The sequence below is a fragment of the Haliaeetus albicilla genome, chromosome 6 (assembly GCF_947461875.1).
Source record: "Haliaeetus albicilla chromosome 6, bHalAlb1.1, whole genome shotgun sequence".
In the NCBI taxonomy this organism is placed as follows: domain Eukaryota; kingdom Metazoa; phylum Chordata; class Aves; order Accipitriformes; family Accipitridae; genus Haliaeetus; species Haliaeetus albicilla.
The window spans coordinates 12654125-12682099 of NC_091488.1; the positions used below are offsets into that span (position 1 = coordinate 12654125).

Below are 27975 nucleotides of genomic sequence, written 5' to 3' on the forward strand. Positions count from 1 at the left end.
TCTGATAGCGCTGAGCAATACAAACAAAAGGGTAAAGAAGAGCAAAGAACAGAACTTTTGCAGGGAACCTTGTTTTTTCCAGCAGAGCGGCCTGTGTCAGTGTTGTCTTTTGTTTTCACTGGGCAGACCTCTTTATCTCAGGACAGTGAAGCTGCACTGATGATGGACTATGCTGCAGCCATGGATAGCTCCTGCAAAGAAGTAGATCCGCCCGCTGTGGAGGAAGCTGTTGCAAAAGTCACCTCTGATGAAAAGCTATCATTAGGTGCTTCAGAAACAGTACCTGATACTGACCCACAGCAAAGTGCCCATAAGGCTTGGGGTTTGGAGAATGGCAGCCAACAGTGGGACACCAACACTCTCTTAGACCAGACCTGTGAAGAAATATCTGGGAGCTCATTAAGTGTTTCAGAAACTGGGAGCATGAAAAAATCTAAAGGTATGTGATCCTTACCTTTGCTTTAGTGAATGACTGCTTTCTGTACGTAATTGGTAATGTCATGCAACACTGTAGTAGTTCATCCTTTCTCACTGATTTTTGTCCTTAAACTCCTTGTGATTGTGGTGTTGGTTGAAGCTGTCTTACTAGCAGCCATAAAGAGTGTGGTCCTCTGGCTCTCTGAGCCAGGTCAGGCTCTCTTACGCTCCTCTCTGTCAGGAAACAGAAGGGCTCACCCTTAGAAGTTGAAGGGCAGCTCGCTAAGCCCAACTCAGTTACCTGGGAGAGAAATAACAAGCCACATTGTCACTTCCTCGATGAAAACCATGTTCTTGTAAACAAGGACTTGTGCTATATTAGCAGCCCCATTACTAACGTGAAAATGGCAGGGTTGCACGGTTGCTTTCTGATACGTTCCTTCTCCTTCACATCTCTGAGCACAAGACTCCCCTGCCCTCACTAAAGTGTGTGCAGGAAGCACCACAGCTAAGCCAGAAGTACACTCTCTCTTAACTGCCTTGTGAACAGTTTCTCCCTTTTCACTGTTTTTAGTATGTAGTTTCCTAAAGAAAATGGAATAAAAGGTAATTTAATAGGTAAATAAGGGGTCAGATCATTTTGCTTACATAGTTACACACCTGGATAGCTGCAGTTTGAAAACGTCTTAGGATTCTTCGTCTTTCCTTTATAAATCCATTAACCTCTGAGGCTGTAGCACTGGTTTGTGGCGAAGTGGTAAACAGAGGGGCTGTTAGGAAGTCTGACGGAAGAGCCAGCGCAGTGGACTGTGCCCTGAACAGGCGTCACACCAGTCTCACAGGCTGCACGTTGAAGCTGCAAAAATTGTTCCGTTTCTCACCCATATCCATCCCTCTTGTGCTTTATTATTTTCTATTCTTTCCTTCCTCAGAGATAGCATACAATGGTTTACTACAAAACCTCAGTATATTACTAGGCTGTTGTAATCCCCCCTACATAAGGTATGCACTGGACCTCTTTGCCAAGGCTCTCCCTTAGAGCACTGGGGTTTTCTGACCTTCTTACAGCTGTATTGCTCCACCTGATAGATCAGGATGGTACAGCAACAATCAGTTTGACTTAGATGGTCAAGCACTGGAAAGTTTTGGGTGTGTTTGGCATAGGGGGTTAGCTGTGAAGGGATTTGTCTCATTTGGAGCCTGGAAAAATTTAGGAAGCTGAATGAGATTTTGCAAAACCTCTGGACTCTTCTTTAACATGTTATTCTAAATCAAGCAAGTGGAAGTTTGTATCCAAGCTGTTGTCTAGTTTTGTTTTTCCCTGTGCTTCTAAAGATCCTGTTTTGACGATGTAGTATAGGACTGCTAAAAAGCACAAAGTATCTCTAATATTTGAGAGAGTTGTCTCATCTTGAAAAAATATTTTAAAAAACTGTCTCAAATCACTTTCTTTATACACAGATTGCTTCGTGGAAGTCTTGAATCTCTGCTTTGTCAGAGCCAAGTAGCTTTTATGGAGTGAGACAGGAAAACATTTCAACCCTCCTGCTCTCAGTTAGCTTTGAATAGTTCAAGGTTTCTGTTTTGTCAAATGCTTTCTCTTTAAAAAAAAACCAAACCACAAACCCAAACACAACAACAAAAAACCCAAACAAAACTCAAACAAAGCAAACAAAACCCTTTCTGCTTTAAAAAGCCTTGTGTGTGTATTAGTGTCTTAAGGTTAGCACTGTCTTTTTTTTTTTTCTTCTTTTTTACTCGTGCATATTTTTGTTTTTTTACCTTTCTGACTTCCTCTTTCTACCTATTCCCTTTTATAAACTTAAGAGGACTACTGTGCAAACCAGAATTAATTATCTACACAGTAAGTTATTTTTGTCTTTTTTTTTTTTTTTAAGAAAATGTAGCTTTACAATGGTACACTCATTGTAAAAACTGAAGCAAAACATAGTTTGGCACCTGTTTTCTTCTTCTCCCATCCATTTCTTTCCTCCCTCCAAAATTACCTTCCTGTGCTCAGGTGTCTTAGCAGACTAGTCTGCTGTAAGAAGTCATTCTTCTGGTGATCGTGCTGTCCAGATGGGTCACGCAGAATGGACAGCAAGAAAGGCTTGGAGGGGTGCTCTACATTCCTGTTCTCTCTCCATCATGCCCATTCCTGTAGTATCTGGTTATCAATCAAATTCTGCTCACACAAACTGTGCGTGACTGCATAACTGGATATGTGTACGCAGAAAGCTTATTTTAAAACCTGCTGCTTACAGTTTTCTAGATCTCTTTTCTAGCCTAATTTGTAGAGCTACCAGGACCTCACCACATATTTACAAAACCACCTGGACAAAACTGTTTTGGAAGTTGGGAAGGAATGGAAAGAAGCGATGTCTATTCGTAACCTTGTAGATGTGGAAGGAAATCTTCCTTTGTTAACAAAAATGAGATTCAGAAGTGATCCTAGCCCCACAAGCATTTTCAGAACACCCTAAACTAGTGCAGAGGAGCCTATGAAGACAAGTCAGTCTGTACAGCACTCTTGACATGCTCTCTGCTTATCTCCTGGCGTTAGGGGCAGAGTTGGCATATGGATCCTGTTGAACTCAAGAAGTAAGCATGCAAATAGCACGAGCATTGCCAAGCTTGTGATTTGCCCTGCCCTGCCTTCTTAGCAGGGGTGCATGCCTCCACAACAGCTGGAGCCACTGTCAGGCAGCACGTACAAAACTGGCTAGAGACTGATGGGTGGCAGCGGGGCTGTGGCAAGCTTCCAGGTAGCAATGACCTCAGTATCTCTGAAAACACAGGGATCGTTCATGTCAGGGGGCTGCTGCTTGTGCTGAGCCTGTGTTGCTCTCAGGGAAGCACTGCCTGCAGTTATTCAGCTGCAGTGAGTTGTCCCAGGCCACTGACACAATTTTTGGAGCGTTCTTGGTTCGGTTCTATTTCCTAGTATGGGGAATCAGTCTGAATGGATAGGACTAAATAGCTGCTTATGGATAAACCCTTCTGTCCTACTCCTCCTGTTGGCACAGCTTCAGCTGCAGCTGCCAAGACTGCCGGGCAGAACAGCTGACTGCTAAAACAAAAGCTGCGCAGCAGCAAGGCCTCATCAATCCCCCCCCAGCCTTTGCATATTAACAACTGTCAGTATCATGGGGTTGAACACTGTTTCTTTTATGCTGTTGACAACAGCTTGAAGTGGCACTGCCTTGCCAGAAAGATCAATCAGGGTGATGGGAGAGCAGTCAGGATTCAAATCCATGAGTTCCAGTTGCTTTCAGCTGACTTCTGCTTCCATCCCATCGTGCCCTGTGAGAAAAGACTCAGCAGCAGCAAAACACGCTGGAATATCCTCCCAGGTGCTGAGTGCTTAGTCCTTAAAATACAAAGTAATAAACCCCAGCATGTGTTAGTAACTGCTCTGGTCTGAACAAAGAAGCATCTGGCTGCTTGCAGCAGAGCTGCCATGAAATACCTATTCTGCAGCTGTCGCTGTGCAAAATGACATGCAGCCTGTGTCAAGTCCCTGGGGGACAAATATGTAATTCTAGCTACTGCACACTATCGCATGAAAGAATTGGTCTGTGTGTTGCTTTTTGTATCCATTTGGAATGGGAGGAAAAGCAGAATCAAGACCGTGCAGTGACAGGAATTAATAGCTGAACTGAGAAAGCATCGGGAAACCTGATAGTGGTGCAGGAACAAGGTGTGGAAGCTTTGCCAGGGAGATGACTGTCCTCGCGTACTAGTCTGACTGCCAGAAGGCTCCTGTGTTGGCTTGCTACCTGGGTCCTCCTTCGTTCAAATTGGCTTGTGCCGCTTGGACAACACCAGTACCTAATTCTCCACAAAAGTGCTGCTATTTTAACATGGGGCTGATGTACTGACACCAGGCTGAGTGTTGCTGGTAGCTCGGAGCAGTGTCCTTGCCAGCTGCAGCTGAGCTGCCTTACACATCAGGCACATGTGTGCACATGGAAATGGAAGGTGGAATTTGGCAGAACGGTAGCTGCAAAGAGAGAAGAGTACTGGTGGCCGGTGTTGGCAACATGAGTCCCGAGTCCCTGGTGAGATGACAGCTGCAATTGCCTTGGCTGCGTAATAGGTTTGACATGGGATCAAGGGAAGGAATACAACAAAATAAATCAACTTAATTTACAGCAAAAGGGATTTGAGCAAATTTCTGAACCTGTTGGAAGTAGCTGTAATGTTATTTTTAATCTGCTTGAAGTGAATTGCTATTCCTAACAGGATTTTAAAATAGCAAATGCTTCGTGATTGTTACTCTAGGTGGTGCTACCGAATTTGTGTAGAATACGTGCTGCCTGGCTTGTATGGGCCTACTGCATGCAGGTTGATTGCCAGGTAGTGTTCTCCAGCACCAACAGTATCCTTCACCTCAAATTAAAATGCCGCTTTCATGTTGCGCATCACAGGCTAATCTTTTCTTCTCAGCTCCTTTGATCTCTGAAACAACAAAGAGTAGCATTACTTCCTCTGCTTCATTCTTTTTATAAAATACTTTGTACTTCTGTTGTATTGGAAAGATTGGATATGCCTGTTTGACATGTGAGAACCCAGTGTACAACCCACACCAAATGCTGTGCATGTGTATGTTTGACCACAACCATAGCTTTCAGAAGATCATTTGAAACTAATAAAGTGTAAGGAAGGAGACTTCCACAAGATGTGTGGATTGACTTTAGAAGCTGAAATCAGAGGATAAATATTTGATCGCTTGTAGGCATATTTCACAGTAGCTTTCCTTCCTTTTCAACAGCATCATTTCTGAAAGAACTGAAGGAATAATTCCTTTTTCCTTTAGTGCTCCTCTAGCAATATATGTGAGCTCTTCTCTCCTGAACATTTCTGCTAACTGTGCAAGTGTGTGTATATGCATATATCTAGAACTACCAGACTGTCATGATTCAGTTTGCATGATACTTGCATGGAATGAGGAGAAGTGGAGAAATACATACTTCCATGGAGTCTGAATTTCTCAGCAGTGTTCAGTTGGGAGAGAGCTGGATCAACAGCAGGACAAGGAGGATTCAATAGCACGTAGTGTATGTATGTGTGCCTCTGGCTGAAAGCACGACAATTGCTTGTGTTCCCCAGTGTCTGAAATCACTTGTTCCAAGGTGGAACTCATACTATTATGGCCTCTAGGTTACAAACCATCAATATTCTTGCTTTAGTCTCACCATGCTCTTAGCTTTCTAACATTGAATAATTACCAAGGTGATGCTTAAACTGGAAATGTTAAGACCAAGGCTTTTTTCAGTCGTGCTACCGTTAAAGTTAAAGCTGAGCTCCAAGAAGAAGGCAGCTTGTTCTCTCTAAAGTGTCCTGCACCTCTGCTGTTTGCTTCTGCAGGTGGGATTTTGAAAAAAAGCGCGAAGCTCTTTTTCCGCCGGCGACATCATCAGAAGGATCCAGGAATGAGTCAATCGCACAACGATCTTGTCTACCTGCAGCAGCCACTGTCAGAGGAAACGCGCAAGAAGGGAGGCACACTTTCACGTATTCTGAGCAGAAAACTCCTTTCCAAAAACAAAAGCAAGAACAAACTGAATGGTGCTTCGGCAGAACCATATGTGTAAGACTGAACACTCTCTGATGGGATACTTGCACATCAGTTGACCATTTGTTTACAGAGCAGTACTAGAGAATACAAATACAAATGATGACTTGCATAAAATGATGTTCACTAATACAGTGGTCCAGGAATAAAGAGAAAGCTTGTCTTTTTTGTTTATTTTTCCAGAACGCTTTTTCTCTCTGATTAGAAAGCTGCTCCTCCAAATACAAGCAGTACTAATTGTATCGTGACGGCTTTTGGAGGACCATGTGGTTTATTGTAGAAGATGAGGGAGGGTGGGGAATGGTGCAGGTGGGGAGGACCTGCATGTAAGCACCTAGTTTACATTAATGGGGAACTAAGAACTGAAACATCATACCTGCTATATGACTGAACCACTAAAAAGAGAGAAGATACCACTGTGCTTCCTTACTGCAGCCTGGAATAGTAGCAATGCAAGTCTCAACTTGATTTTCTAGTCAGGCTGAAAGGGAAAAGAGAGACCCAGATCCAGTTTGTATTGTAATTTGGAAACGGGTAAGTTTTCAGAAGCAGAACTAAAATGCTTATTAAGATAGCCTACTGTAGTAACTGTAGCCTGCTGTAATAACTGCTCAGTCCATGTAGGTGGAGAGATGCCTTTGATATTAGCCATAAATCAATAAATTATGCAAATACTTATACTAGCATATTGTTTAATGTTCTGTGCATAAGTTATGCTTAAAAAAACAGAACTTTTTTTAAAGTCTACTTGAGTCTACTCACAAACAAAGCATTTACAAATTCTTATATGTAGCTTTTCTTCCCTGTGTGAGAAGCTGCGTTGCTAATGCAAAAACCTATCTTAGGGGCTCTAATTCCTTCTCCCAAGTACTTGTTAGACAAGTATATTAGCCATCATATCAAATGCAAAGCTAGGAGCAATAAGTGATGAATAGATATATTTAACCCTATAATGCTTTTCATTAGACAGCTTGTTTTACTTGCCAAACACTTACCACCGAGATCTTAGAAAACACAGTTGCGAAGAGAGCTTTCTAAAAAATAATAACAATTCCCTTAGTCATCTTTCAGTTTCTGGATCTACCAGTGTTGTCATGTGGTGAGTGGTTGGTTGGGTGAGGTTTTTAACTTTTTTTTCCTCATTAAATATTGCAGCTGGCTCCTTTAAATTAAAAGGAAAAACTGATGAAAGTAAAGACATAGTTTTGGCTTGTTTTGGCTATTAAGAGTAAAATGTCAGTCAGTATTTCACAGGTACCATCTTTCATGCATACCTGTACTTTTCCATCATCTACATTCCTACTGAGGACAAAGGACCAAGCCTGTTCTCTTTAGCCAAGAAAAACATCCATTCCATCTAAATTACTGACATGAATGGATGATAGATTTGTGCCTGCTTTGCCAACAGTGATTTCCCCCACCCCCCTTTCCTCCCCTTAAGACATTCTACACTTTGGCAGATACTTGGGCTTTCAACTTAAACCATTCTTCAAAAATAGAAAGTCACTGAAGAAGAGAAACACATTCCAAAAGTTCTGATGGACTCTAGCTTCCTTGGTAAATGCTTTTACAAAGAATATAAAAGTAGAGGCGTTTTGGCTTCTTTTTTACCAAGAAAATATTAGAAGAAAGAAACTGTCAAAGTCTTTTAACTGAGCCTACTGTTTAAAATGACTGTTTATGTGGAACCTACTAAAATCACTGTGGCAGTACAGCAGTCCAGACTATCAAATAGTTGTATGTTTAAGCATGCTGCTTATTATGAAAACACTTGAAGGCATTTTAATACTCTGTATTTTGAAAATTGGTTACAAATGAGTCTTCTAGAGCTGTAACGTGCTTAGAAATCCCAGTTCAGTAATACAGGTTTGTCCTGCTTGAATGTGCTTGAACACTTTTGTTTATTGTTAATTTAATACAAAGTAGAAGTTAGGTTTCTTCATTTGTTCTACAGTGGTTCATGATACAAGCATTAAAAAACCTGATGTTACATTCTCTTCAACATACATTTTTTCCCTTGACTCTAGTAGGGGCTCTTTGCATGACATGGCAGGGTGGGGGGTCAAATCCCCGCCATGTTTGAAAAGCTCAGTCTTGTTTGCTGAAGGAGAAAACCACAACTGGTCACTGAGCTCAAGAAATCAAAGTGAGACTGAGCTCCATGGGTGGCACCCCGTTACACTAAAACTGAAGAGCTGTGGAATTGGGAATGTAAAAGGAGCATGTAACATTACTTGAAGTCTGCTTAAATTACTGAACTGGGATTTTAATTTATGGAAGCTTTATCATGTACTGTAGAATGGGGTGGAAATAACACTGAATAAGCTGCAGAATACAGGAGTAGGATTTGCTCGTAGCTTACCCCAAAGAACAGATACGCAATGAAGAAGTGGGGTTTTGGTTCCTCTTTCTTAAGGTCTTGGTGATTGCCTAAATGCGTATCTTGATGGTGGGAACCAAGAACATTCTATACTGCAAACTGTGTGAAGGTTTGGGCTCGCATATATTGAGAGAGAACGAATTCTTAAGATGAGGAAAGCAAGGCATTTGGGGTAAAAAGGGAATCTTGTTTTTTAATTGCCTTCACTCCTCAGGAAAATAAACATCATTTGGTTTGATGTTTGACCTCTGTATCTGGCTGGTGTGTTCCTCACCCCTTCCTACTCCTCTACAAATAATTTATGTCCTGTTCTAAAAACAAGCTAAGGTAGTAAACACAAAGGAACAATTGAGTTGCTCAGTTGTGACAACCCCAAAGGCCCACAGTATTGAATCCCATTCCCCCCTTCTGAGATGATTAGGTTGACATTTAAGATCAGGAGATCTGACTGTGTACGTTTTTTGTGTGCTAGTATTTAAGTCAGCCTGAGTTGGGTCCTGACAACCAGTGGGAGCTGCGCTACAGGTTTGGGTCGGGAGGACTGGATTTGTAAAATGGCATAACTAACACTGCGACGTATCCTGCCAGCTGCTGAGTATTTCCTGTGCAGTTGTGTGAAGGATGCTGGAGGAAATAATTTTGCTCTTTTGTGTTTTGCAGTCTTCGTAATTTTAATAACTATACATTTTAACAGTAGAACAAATCTCTGCATGATATTACACTGAAAACTTCTTGATTTCTGCCTTCCAATTTAATTACTTCAGAACAATAGCTTGGAAACAACCTGTGAAATCTTTCTTCCTTTTTGCCCCTTTTCTTACACTTTAGTGTTTCTGGATGTTCTGTACAGCAAAGAAGGCATGGTGTTTATTTTATGAGGACTAAGAGATGAAAGCTTGCTTTTCCTTTCTAAAGGAATTTTTCTGCCCATAATCGAACCTTCTTAATCTGTGTCTGCAGTTTGTTTTGCTTTACAGCATTTTAGCTTTTCATTTGCCTTGATGGAGACGACCTGCATCCTTACCTAACCAAGATTTGCCTTGGCTTTAGTGTCAATTTTGACCAAGTAGTACAAGAGTTAGATTTTTCTTTGTAGATTAAAGCAATAAAAACTACCCAATATCTCAAGTGTGAATACAAACTAGGTAACTTTCTTAAAGTGACTGAGATCACTTTAAAAGTCACTTTAAAGAGGAGGAGGTCCTTTATCCCTAGATCACTGGTATTTCATATCCAATTCACCCCAGGAAGAAATGAGTCATTTCACTCCTAACTATATATGAAACTTGTGAATGTTAGGTGGCAGGAAGAAGGAATGCCATACTGGAAAAAAAGTTCATATTCATTTAAAAAGCAAAATACCTTTGGCAAACCTCTTCAGCTTAATGGACAGGTCATAAACTGTGCAGGCATAAATACTGGGCTTTATTCTTATGCTTTCTGTTAGATTTTCTTTTTCCCCTGTTCTTTCTTTGGGAGAGAGGTTGGGGCTCCAGGTCATACAGACCTGTAGTTACTGTCTTGCTCTTGAGAGGACTTGGCTTACAGCGCTGCTTTTTTTGAGGTGTTCTATTGCCTGGCAGTGATAGCAGTTTTGAGGATCAGTGAAATTTTACAGCATTTCCTGGTACTGCATCTCCTTGCTGGTTCTAGGTGGTTTTCAAGTGAAAGCTTTCTGCTGTGTATTTCTTGTAAAGTTTTGGTGTTCTTGATATGCAAAGTATCATATGAAGAAGCGAAGTCGACCATGTAAAATGCTACCAAATGTGTATGGGGAAGCAAAGTAAGAGTCTTGCTCTTGTTTTAACATCTTTTCTCAGCTCTGGTAGCTCAAGGTGTTAGAAGGAGCAAGAGCTCTATACAAGGTGGGAGCCGCATGGCTTTTTCATTTTAGTTTATTGCAGTTTTTGAATTGTAGAGCTGAAGTCTGAGATAAGTGCTTATCCTGGTATAGAATTAAGTGTACTGTACCTCTGGGCTAAAACATTCCCAGCGTGCGTAGCAACAGCTGACCTCATGCTTTGACCTCCACAGGACCTAAGTGGATTTATTCATGTGTTTGAAGTCAGCATATGCTTCTGTACATTGCTAAGCCACAGCCTTGGTGACAAACAACTCAAGATTAACTATATAACAAGGGTGATTAAGTTAAGGGTGAATAATATCATGTCACTCAGGATATCCAAACTGTTACTATGCAAGGTGCTGGCATGGTGTGAAAATAGCTGGGAAGGATGGGTCTGAAGTCTTTCCAACACTGTAACTCTGTATTTCCCAATAACGTATTACGCTCTGATATTCCAGGTGGGGGTAAAACATTTTTTTCTAGCATTCAACTGTGATAGTCACTTCTTCTGTGGTGGGTTTTTTGTTTGTTTTGGTTTTTTTTTTCTTTTTTCTGTGTGTAGACAAAATTAAGTTGGTGCAATTAAGAAGTCTATGATGTACAGCTTTATTATATCAGTAAAAAGCCTGAAAAGAGGATTTTTTAAAGAAATAACTACTGCTGTACATACAATAAAAGCCAATTGTCTCTGTGTAGTGTGCTGTCCTACATACCTAGTCAGCCAAGCGTAACAGATGGTTTTCTACTCTCCTTCACTAATTTGACCTGTTGTGTAACACAGTCCATTTACCTGTTTATTCAGGAGCAGAGTTCTCCACCTACGTTGTGCTGACACTGTGGGTTGTTTCTGATAACCCTGGCCATATCAGGTAGCCCCTTCTTGTTCCTCGAGAAATTGTGTGAAACATGGAATGTGGGAATCTAATGGAAAAAGGATTTGTGGAACTCATCGTGGTGACTCATCGTCTTCTCTCAGTTATGTTGTATTATCCTGAAACCATTTGTAATTTGGGGGGAAAAATGGGAGGAGTGTTAGGGCCTAGATCCTATATAGAAGACACCAGTACTAACATGAGCACACCCTGGGAATAAGCTTCTCTTGTGATCGTTTTACCAAAAAAGTTATGTTCTAAATTAATGCTGCCACAAAGCCCTACCAGACGGAGGGAAAAAAAAAAACCAACCAAAACCAAAAAGAGGCATTCACATGAAAATAGCCACAGTAGTGTTTTTATTTCCCTTCGCAAAGTGAATGCTGTACCTTCTTTTGCAAGGAAATTGTATGTTACTGTACTGGGAGTTACAACCCACGTTTCTATGCCTGTTTATTTCATATTCTTGAAGTGCTTAGCTGAAATTTCCTAATAGTGTCCCAAAAAACCTTACCTTTCCTTCCTGCTGTAATCTTAGGTGAGGTTTTTTAACTTCTGCGATGCCGTTCGTGTACACTAGCAAAAGTAACAAGACCTATCAGAGCAAGAGGAGGAATGGATGTAGCACAAAGTCTGGCACCATACTCTTTCCTCCAGTTCATCATTCTTAAACAATGAATGGAAGGGATCTTCATTTTTTCATCTCTACCCCAGTGAGCGTGGTGTGAGATCCAAGTTCACCATATGATGTTAACTCTGCAGGAAGGTAGGAATACTGACAAAAACAAACGAAAAAAGCAATCATTTTGGAGCTGCAGGATCCAGACTCACATACATTGTAAATCCAGACTGCTTCAGCTAGGAAACGTACAGAAAACTATTCTGAATTAGTTAATAGTTATTCTGACAAGAGTGAATGCGCTGCAAGTAGGATAATCATGCTTGTGCACTGGACGCTGGAGAAATGTAGGCGGAGGCCAAGACGGCACCGTGAATGGAAATATGCACTGATATGTACAGGGAAAATAAGTAAAAGCAGACTGTACAAAACTAAAGGCCAGTTGGCTTCAGTCTTTGAAAAAGTAAGTGACCTGTACATGCAGCTAGATCTTGAAAAATTCCCCTTATTGCTCCTGTGCTCATTGAAAACTACTGGGGAGTCATTCTTAAAGAATAAATAGTTCCCCCTCCTTAAATTAGCACAGTTTTGCCAAGAAGCAACATTTTTAAAATTCAAATGCTGCATTGTTTCAGTTTACTCAAGCACTTAACAAGAAGAGAGTCACAATACTCTGTACACATCCCTCTTGAAACTGGGTATTTGTGCAGAACGGGGTGTGGGATGGGTAAGGTGAGAAGGGAGAAAGGGCCTGGACTTAGCCAACTGTTACAGACATAGCTGTGAGAAGAGCACATCCCCTGCAGAGGACAGAACTGCTGCCTTTGAATCTTTGGGGATGCTCTGACTGTGAAGACTAGCCAGTCACACCACAGCGGCAGGGAGCAGCACTGCATAAGGCTTAGGGGGACTCTTGTAAGGGACACTTCTTGCCAGAGGAAAAATTTGAGGCATCTTGCTTGAATACAAAAAGCATTAAGCACCTCCTGGCCCTGGCCTCTGAAGGGATGTTCGTGGCTGCCCAGTGCACCTTTCAGCTGGGAGAGGGGTGAGCACCACAGTAACCCGAACTGGGGGTTTACAACCCCTTGAACTGGGGGTTTACAACCGCTTGAGCCGAGGGCACCGAGTCCGCATCCTTTGTTTCCAGGGCACCAGGTCTCAGCGGTAGCCCGTTATACGTATCCAAAAAAAAGGCATCGCTGGTTGTTCCCGAAGGGTGTGCGTGGCCGTGCCCTTTGCTATCTCGCACAGCAGGGCTGGGCCCCGAGAACACCCGGGTAACGCAGGGCTGAGGCGACTGGGGAGCGCCGAACTCCTCAGCCTCGCCGAGGCGTAGGTGCGGAGGAGACGGGCGCTCAGGTACTTACTTGTTCGGGGCTTCGCTGGGGAAAAACCGCAGGCCCCACACCCTGCCAGGTGCCCGGGGCGGTGTTTCTGTCAGCCCCGAACGCCTCCTGACAGGCCGCTTCGGGGCTCCTCCCTCGCGGCTGGCGCTCTCCGGGGAGGACGCGGGACAACCGCAGGTTGGTGCGACGCCAAGTTCAATGGCAGCCACCCGCCTCCTCCAGCCCAGCCTAAGGCCGAAGCGCCGCGCCGGCGGTGGGGAAGGCGGTACGGGGGGAGCCGGCCGGGAACGGGCCCGGCTGGGGGAACCCCGCCGCCGCCGGGCAGACCGCTGCCCTGAGAGGGACGAGCCAGCGCGACGAGGGCGCCGGGAGCGGGACAGCGCCGCCGCCCTCCCCGCCGGCGGCGGACTACACTTCCCGCCGTGCTTTGCGGCCGGCCGCGCCGGCTTCCGGTGGCGCGTGGTTTCCGGAGCGGATCGGAACCCGGAGTCCGGATCCGATCCGGGTCTGGCCATTCCCCAGGCAGGTAACGCCGGTTCCCCGCGCTCCCGACCGCCGTCCCCCCCTCCCCCGCCCCAGCCCACGCGCGGGACACCACCCTCCCTCCCCCTCCCCCCACGCGGGACCGCCGCCCCACGCCCGGCCCGCACGGCCCGGCCCGCCGCTCCTCCTCTCGCCGCCCCGCCGCTCCCCAGGGCGCGCCGGGCCGAGGCGGGGGGGAGCGGCGGCGAGGGCTCCCCGGCGCGGCGGCGGCTGCTGCGGCCCCGCCGCCTCCTCCTCCGCCGCCGCCTCCTCCTCCATGCCGCCTGTTCTTTGTTACAGCGGCCGCGCCGCGGCGCGCGGAGGGAGGGCGGGGGGGGGGGGGGCCGAGGCGGGTCCGAGGCAAAACCCGGCGGAGCCGCTCCCGGATCCCGGGCCGGGCCCCGCCGCCCGCCGGGCTCCTGGAGGCTGCGGCGCGGTCCCGCCGCTCAAGCGCCGGCCGTGCCCGCGGGGCCGCGCCGAGGCCTCATCCCACCACTCGCACACCCTCACACCACCGCCCCCCCCCCCCCCCCCCGGCCGCGGCGTCGGGAGGCTCCGTCCCCACCGGTGTCAGGCGGGCCGGGGCAGCCCCCGCGGCGGTGGGGTGTGTAAGGGCGGGGGGGGGGGGGGACGACGGGGACGGTGTCCCCGCGGGCGGGGCTCGGCCGGTAAAGCCGTTGGTCCGGGGAGGGCGCGCGCCCCGTGAGGGAAACCGGCCCCGCCGGGGCGAGGGGCTGCGGTCGCCTCAGCCGGGTGGCGGGGGGAGCGAGGAGGGCCTCGGGGAGGCGGGGGGGGCCGCTTCCAGGTGTGAGGGCGGGATCCGAAGGGGGGGGGGAGGAGGAGGAGGAGGAGGAGGAGGCAGGTCCGGTGAGCCGGTGTGGGAACCGGCCGTCGGCGGCAGCCGGGCCGAGGGCTTCTGCCCTGGGTCTGTGGGTGCGCGCCTGCTGGAGGAAGGTGCGGTGTGTCCGTTGCGAGAGGAAAGGAAGACAGCCCCAGCCCGCAGCGCTTCGCACGCAGAGATTTTCCGCAATACGCTCGCTTTCTGCTCGCGTTCGTTCAACTTTGCATGTACTTCACTCGCCCTAGGCAGAGCGAACACGACCGCGGGAGATGTTGGAAAGGGCAGGCGGCATAAACTCAACACCCGCTCTGTTGTTACTCTGTGCTCCCCCTAACTGGTACGGAAATTGTCCCCCTCCCCCTTCTCAATGATAAGTGATAGAACGGTGGTCATTTTTTAGAAATACAAGGCCTCGCTGTAGTTTAGCAGGTATTCTGCCAGATAGTTTCCGATTACTTTGAGTGGTAGTGTGAACAAATTAAACTCCATCGTCTGAAAAACAAAGCGTGTTGTTAAGCGCATTCTGCTTGCACACGTATATTTGCAGTAGCTGTGTGCTGGTGTTTTCAAGTTACTTATTCACACTGGTAGAAGCCCATCCTAGAACTTTAATGGAAAACTGAAGAAAGAAGGAAGGGAAACTACTTTTACTTTGATGGCCATTAAATTCACATACAGATTTTTAGGGGTTGGGTTTATTTTTTAATTCTTCTTACCTATTTTTTTAAAATCCATTTGCAAGATCAAAATTACCTTACGTTGGAGCCTGATTTCTTTCTTCAGTGGTTCATAAGGGGAAAGTATGCTTTTACACCAGGTCTTACATTTTGGGTAGCTTATGGCTCAAGTGGTTCCCTGACACGTCATGCTCTGCAAGCAGATACCCGTGGCGCTGTAGCCCCTCAGTGTCTTCATTTGTGTTCCCTTGAGTTTCAGAAGTGTTCGGTGGCCCGTGCTGCAGGTGGAGTTTGTGTGCTTAGCTGTGTGCTCTACTCTCGGGCACAAAGTCACTCAGTTAATTATACAAGCAGAAAATTCTGGTTTTCTGGCCTTTTACTGCCATCGCAATTAGGCCTTGTACCTGTGGTCTAATTGCTTCTGTGTAGCTTTTCACCTGATGATTCACTGCTTAATGATTACTCTCTGCTTTATGTAGAAATATCTGGAGTTCCCAGAAGCTTTTATTATCTCTGCAAGACAAGAACATAATTAAGTGCAGTGGGATGAGTGACTTAATGGAGTACTTTTCTGATACAAACGCTTGAAAAGAAAAAAAAATCAGACGTGACCCAGAGCAACAGCACATGAGGGTAAAAAACTCCAAAGTCTGTCTTCAGTGCCATCATGTGAGCTAGTGTGGCACTTTGTGACTCCGTTTACCAGCTGGAGCGGATGGCATTATGTCATTTGTTTCAAAAGCTCTTGGCAAATACAGTTGAGATATGTGATGGGTTTTGAAGCCTGTGGGTGAGAAGTAGTACGTGTCTGCAAAGCAGGATTATTAAACCCATTTTGGGGCAGTTCTTCCTTTCTTACACTTTCTGTAAAGTAGGAAGGGGGAAGAAAAGACCACCCAGGAATTTGTAACAAGGTGCAGACACTAATGCAAGGCAATCCTCTTTTTGCACCTGTGTGTTGAGGTGTGAGTTTATTTGATATGCAGTACATTACCCGTTCCTGTTTATTTCAGAGCATAGCAGGTCATTGTGCTGAGCATAGGAAAGATGGATGGCGAATCAGAAATTTTGCTATGTGGAAAATGAAAGCACTTGCTGCAAAAATGGAAATTGCGCTAATGCAGGTAATAACTGAGATGTCGTGTCCTTATCAGCTACGTGAGATACGTTTGAGGGACCTTTACGCTTTCTCCACATCACCTTGAACAACATGTAGACTACTATGATTTCTCCGCCCCTTTGTCGGTATTCTCATCTGACAGCCCCTAGAACAAGACTGACATTGATGCTTCTGTAATGCTGCATGTCATCAGTCTGCTGTTTGTGAAGAATGCGACACAGGAAAGTCCTAGAAGGCGGATGCCTTTGATGAGCAGGTTGTACAGCAGTATTGCTGTTCTTGCTACACTGTGTCCCCTGCGTATCTGAAACGTTGACCAAGAAGAGTATTTGTGAATTCAGCCGTATTTAGGATTAAAGTCTTGTCAGGACACAAACTATCTAAAAATAACTGGACGTACACCTCTTGAAAGAGTGCAGAGCATCCACAAAACATCTTGGTTAAAAAGCAAAACAAACCATTTTTGATATCAACCTATGATGCACTTTCTGTGCCTTGTTTTGCACCGTTATACTCTGGGTTTCCCTAAACACCTGTTGCACTGTTTACAGTGCTTTCAGGAAAAGAACTTTTGGGCAATTCCTTGAATTGCTGCTCGTGCTCAGCATTGGGCTTTTGTATAAATGTTTAAGTGTTTTATGATACGAGTTTAGTCCCCAAAAGCCGTAGCCAAGAAAGGCCTAGCTTGTGCCACAGATGGGCAGCGCTGGCCCCTTACTGGGGCAGTAGGTGTTAGGAGGGATCGTGCTGTTGACATTAGGTGGAGTTGGGGAGGGCAGTGCTTGGGATGGGCCATGTGGGAATGCCAGGGTGCCCAGGCTGTGTGATCAAAATCCCCCTTAGGCTGTTGCCCAGATAACTGAGCAGCAGGATCCCTCCTGCCATGACCACGAGCCACAGCGACCGGGTGTCCCTTTGTATTCCCATCAGTTGATATGCTGCCTTTCCACCCAGCGCATCTCCGTGTGGCGGTGGACTGTCCTTTGCTAATTGGGAGTAGCCTACAATTGGTGAAGGAACCTGTTTGCTGCTTGTAGCGGAGGCTTGGAGCGGGGCGGAGGGAGCACGGGTGCAGCTGGCAGCTGCAGATCAGACATTGCTCCCTGGCACGCTCAGGTGCCATCGTGGCACTAGCAGCAGACTTGGCACAAGTGTGGAGTTCTTCCTGAAACAGTGAGAGGGGTTGCATGGGACAGGGACTTCACTTGTGCTGAGAAGTCATTAGAGCCAGTACCTGCGCAGAAGTAGCTGCTGCTCCGGGCTCCAGCCTGAGGCATATTTCCATGGCCCAGCTAGGCAAAGCATATGAAGAAGCATCAGTGTTCAAGAGTAAACTCATAACGGGGGGACCTGATCCTGAGCAACGGCTGCGCTTGTGCGTATCTTTGGCTTGGCTTTTGTTGTTGTAGTAGCAAATGCTTTATCTTTTTGTGAACAGGGCTCTGCTAGCTTGGTGTGTCTTTGGTCATGTTTCCTCTCCTCCTGTCCTCTTCCCTCTCACGAGTTCAGTCTCTTACTCCTTCCTCTTCTCTTGACCGATGTGCTTGCTGTTTCTGCAGCCTTATTCTCTCTTAGATTTGGGTCATGATCTTTGTGTTGCTTTGCCTCTCGCTGGGGTATTGGGAAAATTGGTTATTTGAAGAGGAGAGCCTTTTCATGGTTAGAAAAGGGAAAACTATCTTCTAGATCCTGCTTGTATCGCGATCTTAGCCATACATAATCACACTATTTGCCAACCATAATTTAGATTGTCTAGACATCATTGAGGAGCAATAGATAGTGTTATTCAAGTTGTTAATACATACTGCCAAAACTGATTTATAAAAGTGAATATAGATTACCCTTATTTTACGGATGAAAGCAAATTGGTGAGTTACCGTTTCATGGAAGGTCAGTGACAAAGACAGGAATTGTTTTCCCAAGTTTTCTAGTGCTCGTTACTACAGTATACCTTTGCCTTTGAAACAAATCTGTGATCATATCTGCAGTTTCTAGGTTCTTAAGATTATTATGTTTATTAAATAAGTAATCCGTCCTTCAGAGATAATTTGTTAAGCTACTGTTCGCTAAAATGTTGCACTGAACCAGATGGGCCTTGTTTCTGCAGTGGTTGTTGCTGGCCTGGATTAGTCCTCTGGCCCTGCTTGTTCTGAGGCTCCACAGGAGCTTATTGCAGGGGACACACAGGAATGGCTGGAGGTTGGCAAGAGGAGGGATAGGGAACAGCATGAGACAGCATTGCCTCAGAGAGAAATGCCTGTGAATGTACACACATTTCAGCTTCTTGGTAGTGATTTCAGCAACACATGTGATGATACGGCAGTCCCTGGGGTTTTTTTAGCAACTTTAATTTCTTTAATTTTCCATTGATACTCCTGCAAGGGCAGTAATGTGTTTGGGTGTGCTCTGGGTTAGTCAGCTTCATTACTCCATAAAGGGATGTTTCAATAATATGAAAAGTAAAAGTCATTCAGAACTAACTTCATCTTTTGTATTTTGGCAGGTTTAAAAAATGGCTGAAGATGGCAGTGATGAGACTATGTTTATCTGTAAGTATTAGAAAGGAAAATGATCTAACTCTCATGATGTGACATGTCTACTCAGAATGTTTGAAATTAAAGACTAAAACAGACTAAGTGTTTATTTAGGAAAGTGTTTATGTAAAGGAAGCTTAAACAGCCTATGGAGAAGTAGAGAGAAGGTTGCTCATTTTAAGCATACACATTCTCCTGGTTTTGTTGGCAAACACACAAAGAGACCTCTGAATGTGAGTTAGCAGAACAGCTTTTTCGTGGTTGAAGCAAGTGAGATTGAAGGCCTAACACTAGTCTAAGCCTTATGTTTACACAGCCAGCTTTAGCAGCCGGGGGTGTCTGTGGGGAACTCTGACCTCTAGCCTGAGTTGAAGATCTGCATCTCCACAGAAGGAGGACGCAGGCTCATTATTCTTCCTGGACAAGCCCAGTCTGAGATGCACCGACTGCCCTGACAGGTCTCACTCGTGACATTCACTGTGTTTTCTTGTGCGCCTACAGCTAGGCCTGTGCTTCATGCAGCTTAGCTTTGTGGTCTGCCTTCTGTGTAACCCTGTGTGCCAGGCTGGGCTCCATGACCTGGGATTTGGACTCATGGGGTCATGGTGCGTGAAGAGAGGCTGCAGCGGTGGTGTGCCCAGGCAGTGTGTTGGGTAGTGTCCCAGGCTTGATGGAACTTGGCTAGTAGGCTGCTTTCCCGGTGGCATACCAGCCCTGCAGCCTCTCCTTTGTCAACAGCGCGGGACGTGCAGGATCTGGTGTTAGAGTGGAGAAAAGTTAAGAGATGCGGAGTCTGCTCACCTACTTGTACGAGCAGAGGGGGCCCAGATATTGTGGATCCAATCTGGGAAGAGCAGAATGGAGCGTATGTCTTTGGATGTCTATGGATCCACAGTCTTTTACCTCTGATGGCTCCACAGCTGCATGTTAACCTTGTGGCAACTCTATTGGAAAGTTCCACTTTTCCCTCCACCACAGATTCATCGGGGTTCCTTCAAAAATAGTGTTGACTCAATAGGCATTTGTATTGAGTTGCAGATACCAGTAGTGAAGTTACTTTATCTTCCCTTTAATAGAAAGACCCTGGTGGATAGCAACAGGGATGGGGATGTGATACCATTCCCTAATTGCAGAGGTAGAAGGTGTCACACAACACGATTTTCCCACTTCCAGTGGAAGCTGGGTTCATTGAATTCCTTGAGCTTTCTTGTGCTTTCTGTAAGTTTTTCCCATGGGATATGGGGACTACTTATGTTCTGAAAAAGTGAGTTGTTAAAAATGATACTGTGCACTCCCATAGTTAACATCATTGAATACATATTTCGTAGACATAAGGGAGTTTTGGAATACTTTTAACAGAAGTGTGTGAATATACTACACCCAGGGTATCTTACCATTTATCCCATGCTTAGTTTTGTATTTCTCCTGTGGCTGTAATCTCTTGAAAGTGTCACATATGGTGAGTGTAACAGCCTTGGGGAATGTCTGCTGTAAGGTATCCCATAGATTTTGAGAGACATGCTCCACAATGTCAGTTTCATATTCCCCCGACTTTGATCATTCATCTGCAAAGGAGTGAGAGAAATGTGTAGCTTATTCCTGCATGTAGTTTTGGACAGTGCTGTCTGCACTTTGTTGAACCTGTGCAGTGGCTATCTTTGCAGAAGTGAGGGGGGCCTAGGTGCAGTTGAAAGATAAGGGGAGTGACAAAGTGCTTCACTTCCTTTGCCAGCAAAGCTTGTTTAAGAAGCTGTCGCTCCGGCTATTCCTTCCTGTCCCCGTTGGTTATGACAACCCTTTGTGGATGATAATCCAGTTTTTTTCAGCAGTCTGGTTTACGCATTCCTCTGTGGCTCCTCCACCCTCTCTGGTTTTGGAAATTTGTATTTAGCCCAGGTTATTTCAGTAATATTAAGTGCAACGTGAGCTACAGGCACACCTAAGGGGCGGGGGGGGTGGTACGGTAAACAGCGCAGGACAGGGTAGGCCATTTGGCAGTAGGCTTAGTTTTGATGCTGGTGCTATGTGGATAGCACTTGCCTGCAGATCCTTTCCTCCGATACATCTCTCTGTTGCTGTACAGCAAACTGGACTGGAGATTCATTCAGCTGAAAAGTAAACTGCTGGGAAAGGCTGGTTGTTTCATTCCTTGGTTCACCAGAAGGCAGCACGAACACAAACAGCTGTATGAGAAGCAGCGGCCAGGCTTGGGGGTTGCATGAGCTGGTACTGCTGTTTGTGAAATGTACGTGGATTTTCACTGCTAAGCTGTTTTTGTTGCCAGAAGAAGAAACAATGTGGAGCTGTGCGTTGTACTTTGGGATCCCTTTTCTACGTCTTAGAAGAAATCCTTTTGTTAGTTCACTGGGACAAACCACTGGGAGGGAGGAATTTCCAGTTAGGAGTATAGAGTAGCTTTACCAGAGGGGACATACCCTGGAATGACATGGCTTTTGTCTTGTTCTCTTCCCAAACAAGGTGTAACCACCCTCTCACTTTGCATCCTTACTGGGGTTACCTGATTTGCCCTTGTGAGCATGGAGCTCAGGTGGAAATCGCACTATAGGAATATAAGCCCTGTGCAATGACCTCTTCTTAAGCTGTGTCAGCAGCTGACCAGGCAGAGCAGTTTGACAGCTATTTTTCACAGTGAGGCAATGTATATGCATTTGAAATCCTGTTAAGTTGGCTTATTTCAGAAAGCCTCAAATTATCCTGGTCTGAAAATTGTTTCTTAGGAACCATTCAGTTCTGGGTAATTTACAGCCACTTAAACTAAAAGTTAATTTAGGTAAGCTGACAGTGAATTAAGAAGTGGCCAAAGTGTATTGTGCAGCCAGCTGACTTGTTTGGAAAGGCACCAGAAGGTATCTTTCCCTGCGCTGTGGGTGAAGAATGTGAGCGGGCCAGGCATGGTACCGGGCAGTGCTGGGCTCCCACAGCATGCTCCTGCCCTGCTGAGGCCCTCTGCCAGCTCTCCTACTGGTGCTGGGTTTATGCCTCCTGCCGCTAAAAAGACCATGCTACCCAAGCCGTTTCTAAAAGCTTGGGTTCTGGTGAAGATAGTAATGTGGTTTTCTTTAGCTGCTAGATGTTACGGCACTTTATCTGAAGACTAATGCCATCATTAAGCAGAATATTTACTGTAGATGTAAGGCGATTATTTTCCTTTGAGAGAGAATTTAAACAATTGTCTTCTGATAGTACTGATCACGGTCTGTATTACCTCACCTACACAGGCGCCAGCTATCAACTTGTTCAATTATACATGTTCTTTTAAGTAATATAAACAAACATCTCTCTATATATGTATGTATTTTGCCTGGTGCTAGATTTTGTATTTGGTTCTTGAAAGAAGGCAGCTGTCTTACGAAAGTGTTTTCCATCAACCTTTCTGTATACTGTCTGTTTCCTTGCAGGGTGTGAGGACTGTGGACAGTACCATGATTCAGAGTGTCCTGAACTGGGCCCCGTGGTGACAGTCAAAGACTCCTTTGTATTGAGCAGGGCAAGGTAAGGAACGTTTGTGTTAGTTCTGACTAATCCAACACCCATGTTAGTTCTTTAAAGCATATTTGCTGTTTAGGGGGTGTCACACTGACAGCTGAAAAGTGAAGTCCCAATCTGTGGAAGGCACATGGCCTTGATTAAATAGAAAAATTGGTACATGCACCTAAGTGCTTTTCTGAATTGAAGCCAAAAAATAACTTGCTGCTCATCAGGACTTGGCTTCTTTGCTGAGGTTTCTGGCAAAAAGTCAGATAGTGCCAGATGGGGTGATAACTTCTGTCTTGGTCAAGTACCTGCAGCTTTTTCCCCTCCTCAGATGTACCATATTCGTTTCAGAGAAGTGTGTGAGGATTTCTCATTCGTATGAATGGTTGTGTCCTCCTGCTTGGTGTAACCTCTGTAGTTCCTCCATTGAGAAGCGAAAGAAGTTGTTCTCATTATTGTGAGTCTTTACGAATGCTTAGGGGTAATGCTTCTGTCAGAAAATCTGTGACAGCACAGCAGAAACATTCACGCTTGCCAAAAGAAACAAATAGACTAAATCTAGTTAGGAGAAAACAACACTGAGTAGTGATTTTTACAGAGAAAGGCAATCAGGCATCGTCAGCAAAATTCGTATTAAGGTGTAAAATGTAAGGCTAAGGAAAAGAAACAACTATTGTGAAGATGCAGTACAAATCCAAAAAGGGAAGAGAGCTCAAATGGCTTCATGTATTATAAAATGTGCTTAGGGCTTCCATATTTCTTTGTGGGAAGTCATGGACAGAAAACTCGGGCACGTGGGCAGCAAGTCTGACACATGCTGGATACGTAGGCCATACTGTGTATTCCTGGGATCAGTACAATACTGAATGTACTGGGTCTGGCACCTGGGTGCCATGACCCCTCTCTGCCAGGGAAGGATGCTCTTGGTGTCCCGCAGTGTAAACTGGCTGCAGGAGCCATAGTCGTTTTTCTGGGCCTTCCCAGAAAAGGAAGCTCCCTGCAGCGCCTGCCAGGCACCGCCTTCCTGTGCCTGGAAATCTGCCATGGATCATCTTCTGCAGCAAGTGTTAATGGGGACTACTGTCTTCACAGCCCTGACACTAGAGGTGCTTCATTCTTGGGGGTATTTCAAAATGCCCATAGGCTGGTCATGGAGGTGCTTTTCTTATACACAGATACTGGGCAGTGCAGTAAGTTTCTAGCCCATACTAAGCAGATTCAGTGAAAAGTTAAACTATTATTTCTTACCTTTTATCTTTTTTTTCTTTTTTTGCCTTGCAATTTAATGCTTATATTGATTTGTATGGTGGAAAGTTACCATACTGTCTAGATGTTCCTACTATGAACATTTGCAAATATGGCGCATGTACCGGGTTTCAGCCTTCTTTTGACATGCAGATGCTGTTTTCCCTAGTGGAAGTGTGGGCTGCTGGGTAGTGGATTTGAAAGCAGAGTTTTAAAATGGCTGTGTTACAGAAAAATGTATTTATTTTCCTGAAGAGTTTACACCTGAAAACAGGCAAGATAAGAAAGGGAAAGAAGAAATATAGTTGCAGCCTTTGTTTTACATCTAGGGAACAGTAGCTGAGAGAGTAAGTTGTCTGAGATTGAGGGCAAGTTTAACCACAAACTGGATATGAATCTGTCAAAAACCAGTCTAGCTGCTTAACCACATGATCATTGTTTCGTCTGTCCTACTGCAAAGGTAAAATGGATGCTTTATGGTGAGAAAAGAAGTGTTAAACATCTGAACTTCACTGTCTCCAAGATAGCATATTCTGTTATTAAAACTGAAAGCATTTTTTCAATTCATTTGTTTATCACTGTGATTGCAATCTTTTGTATTTCTCTTCGTCTAGACAGGGAAGTGGATCTGCCAGGGTCAACTTCTATAGAGTAGTCAGTAGCCTGTCTGATTATTTTTAGCTTTTCATCCATTAGCACAGACCTGAAAAAACAGGGTTACATTTGGTGTCTGTAGAACCAATATGGTGGTTCCAGTCATTTGGAAGATGTTCTTTGTGTATTGTATGTAGTAACAATATTTACTACGTGTAGTTCTTCTCAGAAGCTTGTTTGGTGAATGAGAGAGGCTGGGAGCACAGAAGCACTTGTGATCAATGTATCAATGTTTGCAATAAGGGAGTTAGAAGACAGAAGGGAAACTTCCAGGGCTTTCATCTTAAGGGCTATGATCTGCGTAAGTATATAAGGTGTTAATTTGGGGAGGGATATAGGTTGTTTTTTAAAATAAGCATGATCATAACCAGAGATCTGTAGAGCCATCGGATAATTCATTTTGGAAGAGGTCTCAGAATATTCCAGTCAGAACTAACATCCAGGCTGAACTGCTTATTTTCCATTTTTATGCATATTGTCTCTTCTGCTCTTGCCATGAGCCCCTGGGAAGAGCCTGACTCCTCTGTCTCAGTGATGTCCCTGTAGGTGTGCACAGGTGGCTGTTTGGGCCCCCACAGCCATCTCTTCCCCAGGCTGATCAAGCTCTGCTTCCCCAGCCTCTCCTCACAAGGTAACTGCTCTAGCCCTTGACTGTCCTGGTGGTACTCCCCCGAGCTCACTCCAGTTTGTCAATGTCTTTCCCATATTGGAAGCCCAAACCAGGAGGCAATAGATAGCTAGGATGTAGCAAGTGCAGAGCAGAGGGGGACAACCGCTTGCCTCAATCTGTTAGCTGCTTCTATTCATACCATTCAGGATGCATTTGGTCCCCTTTGCTGCTGGGACATGCTATGGCCTCATGTCCAGCTTGCTGCCCACCACCACCCCCAGGGTCTTTCTCCCTGGTGATGGTACTGGCTGGGGTTCTTCCTTCCCAGGTGCAGGACTTTGCATTTGTCATTGGAATTTCATGTGATTCCTGTCGATGTATCTGTCCAGGCTATCCTGCCCTCAGATATATGGACTGTGTCCCCCAGCTGGTATGATCTGCAAACTGGATGAGAATGCACTCCATTGCCCCTTCTAGGTCGTTGATAAAGGTGTTAAACAGTACAGGTCCCAGCACAGACCTCTGTGGTATCCCAGTTGTTGTGGCCTCCAAGTAAAGAACCATTTATCATGACCCTCTAAGCCTGACCACTGTCATGTCCCAATTTCTCAGGACAACAACTCAGGTTTGCTGATTCCCAGGTCAGGATTAAGGTGAAATGACACCAGGGATCCTTTAACTCCAAAAACTCAACTTTAATTCGCTCACAACAAGAATTGGCATGCTCACCACAAAAATTGGTATGCTCACAACAAAAATTGGCATGAAACTACGTCAGTAAACTGTGTAACGTGTACTAACGCTACATCACCAAACATATACTACAGGCCTTGCTTATTTTTGGATCAGTTCAGGGAAGACAATAAGGAGACCCCTCCCATTGAGTCATGAGGTTCAGAGCAGACCCCCTTGCTTTCTAGACTCCTCAGTGAGGAGTCCAGGGCAGCTGGATTAACTCCTAGTCCCAGACTTTGTCAACGGTTTATGTCTAAAGGGATAAGGTGTAGGGATTACAGAAAAGGAAAAAGAAAGAGGAGAGAAACAAGACAGAGAAGAGAAAGATTTCACTGGTCCTGGGTCCAGCGTTGGTTCAGTCAGCCAAGGGGTCCAGCTCTGGTGGGCGCACGCCCGGGGGTGCTTCAGTTTGTATCCTTTTATCATCCTTGCCCCTCCTTCGGGCAGGCACTCGAACTCATTAGGCTAATTAGGTGTCCTGAGCAGTTTGTGAGCCTTTGGGAAATAGGTCTGTGGGCTTGGGGGTCGTTTGGGGAGTAACTTCCCCTTCCCTGCAGACGGGATCTTTCGCCATACATGGTGAGCTGCCCTGCTCAGCGTATCCAAAACAGCACATCAGAACAGGGAGCTGTGCACCCTCCTTGCAGGGCACGATGCCCTCCCCCACCTGTTGCTGATGGGTGCTGATCTGCTTCTTTTCACCTGGGATTCCTTGCTATGCAGGGTTCCTTGTTATGCAGAGTTCGTCCTTAAGCAGAACTTGCCCCACTACAGTGTTGAGACATTAACTCTTTCAGTCTCTCATAACCACCCAACAAGTTATTTACTCTAGTAGTTGTGTACCTGCCCAGACCATAACATCCCAACCTGGAGACAGAGATAGCAGTTTTGAAAGTGTTAGGAAGTCAAGGGAAATGACATCTACAAACCTGGTCATTTTATCCTGGAAGGCATACAGTTTGTCAGGCATGAGCTGCCCTTAATCAACCCATGGTGACTGTCTCCAGTCACCTTCTCCTCATGTGCCCATAAATGTCTCCCAAAAGGTCTTGTTCAGTGATTTTCCCAGGGACTGAAGTGAGGCCGACCAATCTGTGGTTCCTTGTATCATCCTTTTGGCCTTTTTTGAAGATGGGTGCAACATTTGTCTGTCTTCAGTCATCAGGGACCTCCCCTGATGCCCATGATCTTTCCAAGACAATAGAGAATAGTCTCACTATGGTATTGGACTGCACTGTCAGCACCCTCAGGTGCAGCCTGTTGGGTCCCTGGACTTACATGGATTGAACTCTCTCCAGTAATCACTGATTTGGCCCTCCTCCACTACTGGTAGTTATTCTCCTCTGTTTATTTATATATAAATCCTCATAGAAGTTAGGGTATGTTGATCAGAAAACTTTGCTGTCACTGGAGATTGGAGAAATAGATGCTGACTTCTTTCTTCCGTGGGTTCCAACACTGCAGTGTTGTCCCATTTGTAACTGGTTTTGTTTCTCAATTCTCTCTTCAATTTTTAGATCATCTCTGCCTTCTAATTTGGAGATAAGGCAATTGGAAGATGGGACTGAAGGAGTCTTTGCTCTGACTCAGCTAGTGAAACGTACACAGTTTGGCCCATTTGAATCCAAGAGAGTTGCCAAGCTGGAAAAAGAATCAGTTTTTCCCCTGAAGGTAAGACATGGCACATGAAAAGCAATAACAAGGAGTCAGTTTTTATCTGTGATGAATTTATGCTATCTAACACTATGGAGAAAAAAAGAAGTGTGCGGGGTAATTTGGGACATCTTTTAGGCATACGCTATAATGGACTAGCTAAACGAGCATTCTCTGGGCAAGATACAGAAGAACCAAACTAGAGGCTCATTCTGCATGTTTGAAGTGAATATCCTTACAGGAGATAGGGCTAGGATACAGTCAGCGAAACTGCTTGTCTTTCACCTTCTGCATGTGATCATACAAGAAGGACAATGACTATGGCAGTTCATTTCAGTTGTTTTAATGAGTGTTCAATTTTATTATATTTGCTTAATGAGCGCCATATGCATTAGGTTTATGGAACATGCAGAATAAATATTTTTTTTCTATCTTGCATTTATTTTATTCTTCTCTTGACAAGTTTTGGTAGGAAAAAATGCTATGGGAAAAATTGAGTTCAGTCTTAGTTTTCAGTAATACTTAACTCAGAATTAAAGATTTAGAAACGTGACTCAGGCTGATGGGTGTTTCCCAGTGTGCTGTTTGGATTCCCCTCCATTCTCCTGTATTCAGTCATTCAATTTTTGTGAGAAACTGGTGCCTATAGCAAGAATTCTTAGGATAGAAGTTCAGTTTGTTTCCATCCTGCCCCTGGTAGTCTGTTGTCCTGGTTTCAGCTGGGATAGAGTTAATTGTCTTCCTAGTAGCTGGTACAGTGCTATGTTTTGAGTTCAGTATGCGAAGAATGTTGATAACACTGACGTTTTCAGTTGTTGCTAAGGAGTG

At 45.1% G+C, this 27975-nt stretch overlaps 2 protein-coding genes across 9 annotated transcripts in view; both read left to right on the forward strand.

Moving 5' to 3' along the window:
• The window catches only part of C2CD2 (C2 calcium dependent domain containing 2), a 41275-nt gene extending 30363 nt beyond the window's left edge, over positions 1-10912 (forward strand). The window contains exons 13-15 of one of the 3 annotated variants that reach the window (XM_069785069.1): positions 127-439; positions 2981-3018; positions 5788-5924. In XM_069785069.1, coding sequence (XP_069641170.1) covers positions 127-439; positions 2981-3009 — 342 coding nt within the window. In that variant the 3' untranslated portion in view covers positions 3010-3018; positions 5788-5924. Of the gene's footprint in view, positions 1-126; positions 440-2244; positions 2282-2980; positions 3019-5787 lie in introns of all 3 variants that reach the window. The other 2 variants (XM_069785070.1, XM_069785068.1) reach the window with 2 other exon arrangements.
• A 2488-nt stretch (positions 10913-13400) lies between these two features.
• The window catches only part of PRDM15 (PR/SET domain 15), a 41464-nt gene continuing 26889 nt past the window's right edge, over positions 13401-27975 (forward strand). For 2 of the 6 annotated variants that reach the window (XM_069785065.1, XM_069785066.1), the window contains exons 1-4: positions 13401-13587; positions 18725-18770; positions 22175-22268; positions 27012-27165. In XM_069785065.1, coding sequence (XP_069641166.1) covers positions 18734-18770; positions 22175-22268; positions 27012-27165 — 285 coding nt within the window. In that variant the 5' untranslated portion in view covers positions 13401-13587; positions 18725-18733. Of the gene's footprint in view, positions 13588-16114; positions 16226-16914; positions 17597-18724; positions 18771-22174; positions 22269-24508; positions 24781-27011; positions 27166-27975 lie in introns of those variants that run through there. The other 4 variants (XM_069785063.1, XM_069785062.1, XM_069785064.1 and 1 more) reach the window with 4 other exon arrangements.